Source organism: Patagioenas fasciata, chromosome 13 (assembly GCF_037038585.1).
Source record: "Patagioenas fasciata isolate bPatFas1 chromosome 13, bPatFas1.hap1, whole genome shotgun sequence".
In the NCBI taxonomy this organism is placed as follows: domain Eukaryota; kingdom Metazoa; phylum Chordata; class Aves; order Columbiformes; family Columbidae; genus Patagioenas; species Patagioenas fasciata.
Window position 1 is genome coordinate 9,590,352 of NC_092532.1, and position 12,611 is coordinate 9,602,962.

At 52.1% G+C, this 12,611-nt stretch overlaps 1 protein-coding gene across 5 annotated transcripts in view; it reads left to right on the plus strand.

Annotated features, from left to right (window-relative positions):
• Nucleotides 1–11,638, plus strand: part of ANKRD11 (ankyrin repeat domain containing 11) — a 137,104-nt gene extending 125,466 nt beyond the window's left edge. For all 5 annotated transcript variants that reach the window (XM_065848301.2, XM_065848300.2, XM_071814541.1 and 2 more), the window contains 5 exons: nucleotides 368–7,083; nucleotides 8,264–8,362; nucleotides 8,469–8,612; nucleotides 9,685–9,777; nucleotides 10,438–11,638. In XM_065848301.2, the coding sequence (XP_065704373.1) occupies nucleotides 368–7,083; nucleotides 8,264–8,362; nucleotides 8,469–8,612; nucleotides 9,685–9,777; nucleotides 10,438–10,623 (7,238 nt within the window). In that variant the 3' untranslated portion in view covers nucleotides 10,624–11,638. The remainder of the gene's footprint in view (nucleotides 1–367; nucleotides 7,084–8,263; nucleotides 8,363–8,468; nucleotides 8,613–9,684; nucleotides 9,778–10,437) is intronic.
• Nucleotides 11,639–12,611: the final 973 nt, after the last annotated feature.

Sequence of the window (12,611 nt, forward strand, 5' to 3'; positions counted from 1 at the left end):
GGGTCATATTCCCTTGTTTGCCCCACCAGTGCCACCACTGTGGCTGTGCCAGAACCGCTGCAGGTCTTAATTAGCGTTAATTGGAGTTCCGGTCTTATGGGGAATATCGACCTACGCTGTTTGCAGTCGTAACGCGTTAACGTGTTTTTCTCTTGGTTAAAACCCTGGACGTTGTTTTGAGGAACACCCTGTGTGGGTCTGGATCTCCCAGCCTGGCGCTTGGAGCTTTTAGCTGCAGACATGGCAGGGGCTGGGGGGCAAAGGGGCGGGAGGGCCCTTCGCAGGGGTCACGTCTGCAGCAGATTGCTGATATTCCCTCCCCAAAACCCCTCGCAGCCCTTAACACATTATTCTCCTCTCTCTGCAGAGACCTCAGAAGAGGAGGACGCCCCTTCCTTCGCTCCCTCCAGCTCTGTCGATGGCAATAACACAGACTCAGAGTTTGAGAAGGGTTTGAAGCACAAGCCCAAGGCTCAGGAGCCGCCCAAAACCATCACCCCGGTGAAGGATGAGTATGAATTTGATGAGGACGATGAGCAGGACCGGGTCCCGCCAGTCGACGACAAACATTTGCTGAAAAAGGATTACAGAAAAGAGACTAAAGCAAACAGTTTCATTTCCATACCCAAAATGGAAGTGAAAACTTATGGTAAAAATAACACAATTACACCAAAGAAAGCTGCCCACCGCATCCTGTCGGACAGCTCGGACGAGGAGGAGACCAGCGTGGCAGTGGGGACGGGGGAGAAGCTGCGGCTTTCGACCCACTCGATATTGCCCAGCAGCAAGATTCGGGAGCCCACCAGCACAAAGCCGCAGAAGGAGAAAAGCAAAGTAAAAAAGAAGCGGAAGAAGGAGACGAAAAGCAAAGAGGTTCGATTTGGCAAAAAAAATGACAAATTTTGTTCCTCTGAATCAGAGAGTGAAAACGTGGAGAGTGAGGAGGATGATAGAGACTCTCTGCAGAGCTCTAGCTGTGTAAAGGACTCCAGGCTAGTGCTAAAAGAATCCTCCTTGTTTAACTCTCTGTCTGCCTCGTCGACCTCTTCTCATGGGAGTTTAGCATCCCAGAAACATAATCCCAGTCTTACAGAACAGCACTCCAAGCACTGGAGGACGGACAATTGGAAAACCATTTCTTCTCCAGCTTGGTCAGACGTCAGTTCCTTATCGGACTCCACCCGGACGAGGCTGACGAGCGAGTCAGACTATTCGTCCGAGGACTCGAGCTTAGAGTCGCTAAAGCCAGTCAGGAAGAAACCAGAGCACAAAAAGAAAAACACCTCACACAACACTGTTTCTGAGAAAAAGAATTCATTCCATAGCAATGTGGATGGAGCAATTCCAAAGCTGGACAAGGAGGGGAAGGTGGTTAAAAAGCATAAAACAAAACACAAACATAAAAACAAAGAGAAGGGACAGTGTCCCATCAGCCAAGACATGAAAATAATCAAAACCTTTTCTTTTGAGTTTGAGGACTCTAAACAAAAGCCTGAGAAAGGCTTGATAGTAGAGACAGAAAATCCAGTCGAAAACAAATTGAAAGTGTTAAAGCATGAGCGAGAACATAGCAAGAAAGAGGAAAAGCTCCCCAAAGGTAAAGTGGAGGAGAAGGAATGGTTGTTTAAAGATGAGACTGGAAAATCCTCGAAAGAGGAGAAATCATTAAGAAAAGTCAAAGATGGTAGTAAAGACATAAGCAAATCCTTCAGAGAAGGATTGAGTAAATCAGAAAAAGAGAAACCTGTAAAGGAGAAATCTCCCAAAGAGGAGAAGCCGAGAATACACAAGGAGGAGAGGAAGAAGAAGTCAAAGGACAAGCAGTCAAAATCGGAAAAGAAGAATGAGCTGAAGGAGGAGAAGGTTTCTAAACTAGAGAAAGAAAAATCCTTCAAGGAGGAGAAAGAAAAATGCAAAAAAGAAAAACTTTACAGGGATGAGTCTGGGTTTGACGAGTTCAGTAACAAAACCCAGTTTCCCGAAAGCGAGGACACAAAGTTCAGCCTTTCGGATGATCAGCAAGAGAGGTGGTTTTCAGACTTGTCTTCTGATTCATCCTTCGATTTCAAAGGTGAGGACAGCTGGGATTCTCCGGTAACAGATTTCAGGGAGATTAAAAATGACACCGTGGCAAAACTAATAATAGAACCTGTGAAAGAGGAAATTAAAGACAAGAAAAAGGAAAACAAAACAAAAGAGAAGAAGGAATACAACGAGAAACGTAATGAAAAGGACATTTTCTTAAAGAAGAAAGAGAGGGACTATGTGGACAAAAGCTCTGAGAAGAAAAAGGACCAAACGGACAGACATAAAGTTCCTCCTAGTTATTTGCCTGAAAAAGATAAGAAAAGGAAGGATTCTGCAGAGGGTGTCAAGGAGAGGAAAGAAAAAGATACAGGTGAAACCATCAAAGACAGAAAAGATTCCTCGGATGGCTCTAAAGATCGAAAAGACACCAAAATGAAGCAGGAGGAGCCCTATCGAGACGACTTTAAAGAATACGGCTGCGAAACATTCTTCAAGGATAAATCTGACCCTGAGTTTGGTGGTAAAGCTCTGGAGAGTTGGGAGAGGCACCATTCTGGGAAGGAAAAGGAGAAGAAGGATGCTCCTGATAAAGAAAAAAAAGAAAAGGTAAAGCCAGAAAAATACAAGGAAAAATCCAAAGAAGGTGACAAGGAGAAAACTGAAAAAGTTGCTCCTGAGAAAATCCTGAAAGACAAAGAACTAGACAAGAGTTTCAAAGAGAAAAAAGAAACTAAAGAGAAGTACAAAGACTTGCACAGCAAAGACAAGGAAAGAAAGAGCTCTTTCGACCAGGTTAAAGAGAAGAAAGAGAAAAACTTCTCGGTGGATCGAGAGGACTTCTCCGAGAAAAAGGACGAGAAGAAAGGCAAGGAGAAGAGCTGGTACAGCATCGCGGACATCTTCACGGATGAGAGCGAAGACGAGAGGGACGATTACAGCCTGAGCGGGTTCAAAGTCGGCGACTCCGCCGGGAGCGAGATGCACCGGCTGGACAGTCTGCAGGACAAGGACGACGGCGCGGCCGCCGAGAAGGAGTCGTACCCCGACAAACACCGCAAGTACTCCGAGCGGCAGCATTCCGGGGAGAAGCAGAAAGATAAGGACTCCAAGGAGAAGAAAAAGGACAAAGGAACATCGGAAGGGGGAAAAGAGAAGAAGGACAAAGGTTCCTTTGAAAAACACAAAGAGAAAAAAGATAAAGACTCCACCGAGAAGTACAAGGACAGGAAAGACAGAACGTCCATAGACTCCACTCAAGAGAAGAAAAACAAGCAAAAGCTCCCAGAAAAGGTTGAAAAGAAACACGCCAGCGATGACAAGGTAAAAAGCAAGCATAAGGAGAAGCTGGATAAAGAGCATTCCAAAGAGAGAAAGTCTTTGAAAGGCGGGGAGTCGGAGAAGAGCCTGCTGGAGAAGCTGGAGGAGGAGGCTCTGAATGACTATCGAGATGACTCCAACGACAAGATCAGCGAGATCTCTTCTGACAGCTTCACAGACCGAGGGCAAGACCCAGGACTCACCAGCCTCTTCGAGTCTTCTAACCTCTCTCTTAATGATGCTGAAGAAAAGTTTAAGGACTCTCTCCCTTTACCCTGCTTGCAGGACAAACTCAAGGAGAAAGAGAGGCACAGGCATTCCTCATCTTCATCAAAGAAAAGTCACGAGAAGGAAAAAGCAAAGAAGGAGAAGACAGAGAAAAAGGAAAAAACAGAAGAATTCAAAGATTCCAGCAGCAGGAAGGATTCCACTCATTACGAAAAAGATTTCTCTGTGGATGGGGAGGCTTTTAGCTCTTCCTACAACATGAAGGCAGAGCCTGATGAGGAACCAGAGAAAAGCATTGATTACTTATTTTCTGAAAAGAAAGATAAAAATGATTCTGAAAGAGAGCTGTCAAAGAAGGCGGAAAAAGAAAAGGCTTATGGTTCCAGTGCCATCAGCACAGTTAAAGAGAAAAAGAAGCGAGATAAACACAAGGAAAAATGGAAGGAGGAAAAGGAAAAGCATCGAGACAAACACGCAGATGGTTTCTTTAAACATCACAAAGACGAGCCAAAGTCAACGCTCAGAGACAAGGACAGTCCTCAAGTTACTGCCTTCAAAGATAAATCGAAGGAGGACAACCTCAAATTTGGTGAGACTAAACTGAAGGAGAAGCTCAAGGAGAACCAAGAGAAAGACAAATCAGAGTCCATCAAAATAAGCAACGGGAATGAAAAAATAACCCTTTCCAAAGACAGCGGCAAGAAAGATGCCAGGCCAAGGGAGAAGCTCCTGGGAGACGGTGATTTGATGATGACCAGCTTTGAGAGGATGCTGAGCCAGAAAGACCTGGAAATCGAGGAGCGCCACAAAAGGCACAAGGAGAGAATGAAGCAAATGGAGAAAATGAGGCATCGGTCCGGAGACCCCAAGTTAAAGGACAAACTTAAAAGCTCGGAAGAGGCACGCAAGAGGAGTCTGGATCTGGCAACGAAGAAGCCGTTAACGCTGGATACTCAGCTCAAGGACAAGAAACTGAAAGAACTGGGTCCGCTGACTCCTATACTGTCACCAGAAAACAAGGCTCAGCCCGCGGCTGGGCCAGACTCCAAGGACTGGATCGCAGGTCCCCAGCTGAAGGAGATCCTCCCGGCGTCCCCCCGGCCCGACCAGAACCGGCCCACGGGCGTCCCCACACCGGCGTCCGTCGTCTCCTGTCCCAGCTACGAGGAGGTGATGCAGACGCCCCGGACTCCATCGTGCAGCAACGAGGACTACACGGACCTGATGTTCGAGTGCGCGGACTCGCAGCACGCGCTGCCCATCTCCACCATGTCCATGAACGCCTGTTCCCCGTCCTTCTTTGACAGATACGCCAATGTTTCCAGCGGGCTCCCTGAGAACCCGAGCCAGACCCCAACTCGCACCATACCCTCCACCAACCTCTACCGTTCTATCTCAGTTGACATCAGAAGGGCACCTGAAGAAGAATTCAGCGTCGGGGATAAATTTTTCAGACAACAAAGTGTCCCAGCAACATCAAATTATGACTCTCCAGTGCAGCATTTAATGGAGGAGAAAGTTCCCCTTCCCTCTGTTCCCGCAGAGAAGTTCCAGTGTTTATCTCCTGGGTATTACTCCCCAGATTATGTGGTTTCTTCACCCAAAGTGGAAGCTCTGCACTGTGTACCGGGACCTGTCAGCGCAGTCGCTCAGTCGCCTGAAAGTGTCTTTTCTGGTTTACAAGCAAAATCCTCCCCTTCGCACAGGGATGAGTTGCTGGCTCCTTCGGTAGAAAGTGCTCTGCCCCCCGACCTCGGCATGCCCTTGGACACCACGGAGGAGCAGCAAGCAACGGCCTCCATTATGCCACCAGAATCCACTTACCTACCGCCAATTGAAGAAAACCATTTTAGTTCAGGGATGCCGGAACAAAACAATATAGACTGGGACAACCCTTCTGCCAGGAACCCCGACCCCGCCATTCCTCCCAGCCTGATGGGGAACCCGGCAGAGCACCCTGTCAGCTGGTCCATGGGCTCGGAGCTCCTCATGAAATCTCCCCAGAGGTTTTCTGAGTCCCCTAAACCTCCGCTCTGCTCCCTGGAGCCGATTCACCCTCCAGCAGTAGCCTTCATTCCCACAGATTCCTCCTACCCCGTTTCTCCCATCTCTTACCCTCTGTCCGTGTCTGAACCGGGGCTGGATGAAGTCAAGGAGGATGCGGAGGAAGCAGTTCCAGGAGAAATAGCGAACGCGGAGGAGCAAGCTCCGTACATGTCCCCTACTGGGTTAGACACATTCTTCAATAATTGCAAGCCTCTCCCAGAAGAAGCACCTGAGATACCTCCAGAGCCCCCCTGTGTGCCAGCAGAACCTCAGGCAGAAGCTGTCAGCGTGCCAGAAAGCAACTATTTGGAAAACAATAACGCTGCGCCTGCAAATACAGAAGAGCCGGTAACGTGGCCTGATCCCTTCACCAATACAGAAGATGACTTGGACCTCGGCCCCTTCTCGCTGCCGGAGCTGCCGCTCCAGCCCAAGGACGTTGCAGAGACAGAGATGACAGAGGCAGAAGCGGTAGAAGAAAGTCCAGCAGCAGCTTCAGAAACAAGTGCTGGGATCATCAAAGCGAGCACGTCTGTCATAGGGACCGCAGAGCCGGAGGAGCTGCCGACCGGCCAGGCGGCCCCTGTCCTGCCTGTGGAGACAGAGCCACAAGCAGAGGAGCAGAAACCAGAAGCAGCTGCGCAAGAAGCCACCTCGGAAGCACTGAATGGAGCCGAGGAAAAAGGAGTGGAGGACTCGGAAACGCAGATTTTCCAGCAGACTCCGTCCGAGTCTGCTCAGGCGGAGGTCAAAGAGGCAGAGGCCACGCACGAAGAGCTGTCCTTATCTGGCGGGGTGGCAGAGAGCGGCCCCCAGGCCTGTCCCCCGGCCGAGGGCAGCGTGTCACAGGAAGGGGCTGCGGCCCGCGGCGCCAGCCAGGTCCCCTCTTCCCAGGCAGACACACCTGCAGGCAACGCTCAAGCAGAAATCATTGAACCGGTACAAAAACCAGTAGCAGAAGCTCCCAAACCACCCAAAATAGAAGAGATTCCTCAGCGGATAACCAGGAACCGGGCTCAGATGCTCGCCAACCAAAACAAGCAGAACGCTGCCTCTTCAGAGAAGGAATTTCCTCCAGTGTCTGCACCCGCCACACGTGCCAAAGGCCGCATCTCGGAGGAGGACGATTCCCAGGCTCAGCACCCGCGCAAGCGCCGGTTCCAGCGCTCCAACCAGCAGCTGCAGCAGCAGATCAACACGTCCACCCAGCAGACAAGGGAGATGATACAGCAAACCCTGGCAGCTATCGTAGATGCTATAAAACTGGATGACATTGAACCTTACCACAGTGACAGATCCAACCCCTACTTTGAGTACCTCCAGATCAGGAAAAAGATTGAAGAGAAGCGGAAAATCCTCTGCTATATTACTCCCCAAGCTCCGCAGTGCTACGCAGAATATGTCACCTACACGGGCTCCTACCTGTTGGATGGGAAGCCTCTGAGCAAGCTCCATATCCCAGTGGTGAGTCACCTTCTCTCTTTAAACTACAGCATTGGGAACTGTCCCCTCCCTTGCTGCTACAAGCACCACGAGCGCCCTTGCAATGCCGATGGCACCTCAGGCATGGCTTTAGCTTACTTTTAGATCATGCTTATGACAACAAATCTAAGCCTCAGTAGGTGGATGGCTGCGTGATAAATGCATCTTCTGAGGTGCCATGTTTTTGCAGAGAAGACCTTAGGCTTGGCTTAGGAACCTGAGATTTGTTCAGGATTTAGAGCTAGTTTCTATGAATCCAGTGAATTTGAGGCTGGAAGGCAGAACTGCTTTTACAAGTGGTACAATAATTGGATAATGAACCTAAAAGACTGTAGGAAAAAATGTTTCTTAACCCCTTTTTTGTTTTCCCAAGCACTGATATTTGCCGTGCTGGTAGCAGATGCTCCTTGGCAGCGGGGTCTGCGTTTCCCTGCTGTGTTCGTGAGCGGACTGGCTTGTACAAATGCATCCGTAAACATAAAGCTGCAGGCACTAAATCCAGGATCCAGCCTAGAGGAGGAGAGTCGGTGCCCTGGCCACGTCAGGCTTCGTTCCCGGGTGAAATGCTCAACTCTGCAGGTGTTTCTGTTGCAGTGCACTCCATGCAGGAGTTCCCTTTTGCAGGTGTTCCTTTTTGCAGGAATCACTACACGCCTTTGCCCCCATGCCACGGTGCTTGCAGCCTGTGTTCTCATCTGCTTGTTCCCTCCCAGACTGACCCGGAGCCACCTGCTCCTCTCTTCTGCACCTCGGGCTGTGCTTGGGGAGCACTTTGCTCCCCAGGACAGTGCAGCACGGATCAGGACACAGGCCCCTTCCCAAACTGCTCGGGCAGTATTTCTCCAGCAGCATCATCCCCTTTACCAGACGCGCTCAGGCCCCTTTACAAGCCACCCTTGCAGCGCGTGGGGTGATTTAGGCTCTGGTTCTGCAGGCTGAGCTCGTCTCTTGGCACTGGATACCTCTTGGCCGGTTGTCTTGCCCCTCACTGTGGTCTGAGCACTGGCAGGATGTTGTCCTTTGCCACCAACCTGCTGAGGACATGGGCGGTGAGCTCCGGTGGGGTGGCACCAATGCCCCCACCGAGCCCTTGGCACCCAGTGCTGTGGCTGTGCCGGGGATCGGGCAGCCCCGGCTCTGACCCTGCTGTCCTGTGCTGCAGATCGCGCCACCACCATCTCTGGCAGAGCCGCTGAAGGAGCTGTTCAAGCAGCAGGAGGCCGTCCGGGGAAAACTGCGGCTCCAGCACAGCATAGAGCGGGTAAGGAGGGATCTGGGGAAATCCCTGCTGGGGAAGAGGCCCTGAATTTCCTCTGCTGGAGATACCAAGCCTGCCACGCTCAACGACTTCATTTGCTCTTCCCCAGGAGAAGCTCATCGTCTCCTGCGAGCAGGAGATTCTGCGAGTTCATTGTCGGGCAGCAAGGACTATTGCCAACCAGGCTGTGCCCTTCAGTGCCTGCACCATGCTGCTGGACTCCGAGGTCTACAACATGCCTCTAGAAAATCAGGTCAGTGCCTGTCCCGGTGGAGAAGGGATGTCTCAGAGGTGCTGTGCAACACTCCGAGGGAGACAAGGCTTTTCTGGAAGGAGGGAGGGAATTACTGGTGCTCTCCCTGCTCAGGTGTCTGTCACCCATTATGGATCAGAGGTGCAGGACATCCCACGGGAATCCTCCCCGGCACCTGCCCAGGTTGCCTAATCCAACTCGGTTTCTGGTGTCGCATGTTCTGGGATACCCCATGTGCGTGAAACACATCTGGAAACACGCAGCTTCAGGGAACATCGTGTCTCTTTGGGAGCAGAGCTGACTCATGTTTATTAGTGAGTCTCAGGACCCTCTGCCCTTCTTCCTTCATCAGGTTCATCTGCACACTCGAAAGGTTTATTTTGCTACACTCTGGGATGTCTTTTCCTGTTGAAGGAAGGAGAGAGAGCCATTAAATTGATTTGTGCCTGAACAGTGGCTTTGGAAGAGCCGGCCTGTCGCACAACCCACAAAAAGTGGTCATTTCTTCCTTTGATTTCACATAGTTCAGTGCTGGAGAAGGAGGAATCGTGTCCGATCTCCGCAGCCAGTGCTGTGCGGCTGAGGGGGTCCCCAGCCAACCCACCAGCACCGTCCGCAGCCCCAGCCCCGCAACTGCTGCCCGCCCTACATGGCAGGAGGGTCCTGAACTCATTAGTGACCCAGTGTATTGATCCAGGAGCCTTGGTCTGTCCCTTGGCATTTCCTAAACAAGTGCTGGTGCTTCTCCAGTGACGGTGTTATGATGTAGGGTGTGAGCTGAAGGAGGCAGAGGGGTGTGGGTGCTGTGACAGGCTGGCATGGACAAGTTCTCTGCGAAGTGAAAACAGGGAGTGCGTGTGCATGTGTGTGCGTCTCTGGGGGGAACCCCTGGCAAAGGGCTGCAAGAGCAACTGGGAGCAGCGTGTTCTATTCTCCCTCCCCCCAGACCCCTTGTTTCTGATGCTCGTGTGCCCTAAGAGGGGTTTGAGTATGGCCTGTTAGACCTGTGACTGCTTAAAGTAAGAAAAAAAAAAATCCACCACCTAATCCCCTTTTGTTGTCTTTCGCTTAGGGAGACGAAAACAAATCAGTCAGAGACCGTTTCAACGCACGACAGTTCATCTCCTGGTTGCAGGACGTGGATGACAAGTACGATCGGATGAAGGTGAGAGGGGTGGGGGGAGCATCCACGGGGGCTGCCGGCGCGCAGCTGCCTCTGCTGGCTCCCAAAAGGAGGAAGGGAGACGGGTTCTGCTCCGAGTTGCGTGGCTGGCTGTTCACTCTGCTTCGCGCCATATGGTCTGGAGCTTTCTCGGTCAGCTGAACCCTTGGGGCTCGCTCTTTGCCAGCGACACATGCTGCAGCAAGCTCCAGACCTATGGCCAGCATCAAGATGGCAGGAGCCCACACTGAGCGTTCTGCAGAGCTCTGGGTGACAAACCCTGGCACAGCAGGCAAGTGGGGACAATTGTCCTTTCAGGTGGTGACACAGAGATGGTTGGCAGCTCCTGCAAAGGGATCAGGACCCTTCTTTGGGCAGCCACTGGGGACTGTCACTGCTCTGAGCACCTACGAGCCTTTAAAAGCTGCCCCACAGGCCCTTTCGGGTTTGCCCCTGCTCCTGCTGGAACTGGGCTTGGCAAACGTCCCAAGTCCAGGTTTCCGTCTGTGAGGATGTGTGTGCCATCCCTCGCTCCGCTTGCTGCTCTGCCCACCGCAACGGCCACGGGTCCCCGGGCTGCACAGGCTGGGACGGGCAGCAGGAGCGGTTCCTGCCCTCTACCGCTCACCCCTCACCTCCTCCTGGTTTTTGTCCCCACTCCAGACGTGCCTGCTCATGCGACAGCAACACGAAGCTGCCGCCTTGAACGCGGTGCAAAGGATGGAGTGGCAGCTGAAGGTGCAGGAGCTGGACCCCGCGGGGCACAAATCCCTCTGTGTGAACGAGGTGCCCTCCTTCTATGTGCCAATGGTCGACGTGAACGATGACTTTGTGCTCTTGCCGGCATGACAGTTCCAAACCAGGAGACATCACTGAACACTGGCAAGGACGGGAGCCCTCCGAGGTCGGGCGGTCGAGCTCACATTCACCCTTACCGCTTGCTGATGAATCCCTGGTCAGAGGAGGAGGAAGCAGCTATCGGCAGAAAAACAAAACAATAAGAAAAATAATTGCACTTTCTTCACAACGCGTCCCTCGCTTCCGGACTGACGGCAGCTCCGCCGGGCAGCGGGCCGGGGCGCACCTCCCGGTGCAGGGAGGCAGCCGGTCTGCGCAGCAGTGAGCGCCCAGCAGGCGAGACTGGTGGGGGCACGGAGGGAGGAGGCCAAGGACACCCTTTGCGTGGTGCAGAAGCTGCTGAGCGGGGCCAGCGACCACGCGATTCATGTACTTGTGAACACCGTGATTTCCAGCTCTCTGTTTTCCACCGGTCGCGGATCTCCGCTCGGAGAAGCTGCAGTAGGAAACCATGGGGGGAGGGGGGGTGTTTGAGTTTCTTGTTCCATCCTGGGTATGTCTAAAAACACAAAAAAATTAAAAAAAAAAAAAGACACAAACAATTGGAAACAAAAAGACAGCGTCCAAGTTGGGCAGAGGCGGCTCTGAAGGTGCGGACGGCTCCGGGTCCGCTCGCCGCCGTGGGGAGGAGCGGAGGAGCCGCCTGCGCACCGTGCGCCGGGGCGGCACGGCCGGCGGGGAGATGCTGACGCAGAGAAAGGACTTTGCCAACTGTGTTTTTAATGGAGTAAAATCCATGTGGTTTATATATTTTTTTCCTTTAATCTTGGGCATTTCGTTTCTCTTTCTGAGAACATAACTTGAAAACACTACAGAGCCAATACTCATATAAAGAAAAATTGTATCCCATAAATGCTGTACAGTTTTTATATACATTAACAATGTACTTTTGCTGCCTTCTAGATAATTTATTTTGCAACACATTACTGCACAGTTGTAAATAACTTATGTACTGTAACATCACTTTCAGTTATGTGTAAAGAAATAAATAAATTAATTAAAATTATCTTTGTATGTATAGTTCACCCTAGGCAACACTTTCCCTATCAAGGACAAAATAAGTGCCGGGATGGCGTGTGGTGTCACGTGGAAGCCCGTCTGATACTCTCAGGTATGCGCAGGTCCGGCCGCGGTCCGTGGTGTGGGGATGCTGACCTGATTTTTAGCACCGTGTTGTTTTTTTCCTCTTCTGTGTTGGGTGGTACCAGAAACGCGGCGGTGCAGCTGGTTGTGGCGGGGTGGACCACGCGCCAGCTGGGGGTGCACAGTGATGTGATGGGGGACGTTTGAGCTGGGGCTGGTGGGTTTTACAGACCCTGTGTAGCCGTAGCGGCTGAAAGTTGAGGAGCTGCTGTTTTGGGGCTGCAAAGCTTGGGGAAGGACGGGGGAGACCAGCGCTGCCTGGGACTGCAGGTTGTGGTGCTGGGGCACCGGCGCTCGGTGCTTTCTGAATCAAGAGGCCAGTTGCTCTTCTTTCCTTCTTTTTAATATTGTTTTCAGCCATGTGGAGACAGAGGAGTCTGTAATCCCACAGAAAGATGTGCCTGGATCTGGCAGGAGCAGTCATACAGTGCTGTGCTCAGCCCCCAACGTGTCCCAGTCTGCAACAGCCTGGGAGGGACGGGGGGAGGCTTGGGGACATTCTGGGCACACACATTGCCTGGGTTTGTGGCAGGTGACACATAGCACGGGTTTGCAGGGCTGGGGACACGTGGCGGGGGGGGTTAAGGCAGGGACACGCTGCGGGGTTTGGGACAGGGACACGCTGCGGGGTTTGGGACAGGGACACGCTGCGGGGTTTGGGACAGGGACACGCTGCGGGGTTTGGGACAGGGACACGCTGCGGGGTTTGGGACAGGGACACGCTGCGGGGTTTGCAGATCGCTGCTGGGGCTGCTCCATGGTGGGAAGGAGCTACCCACTCGGCATTGCCCGACTCGCTCTTGGGTTGGGTGCCAGCTGTTCCTGTGGCCATCCTG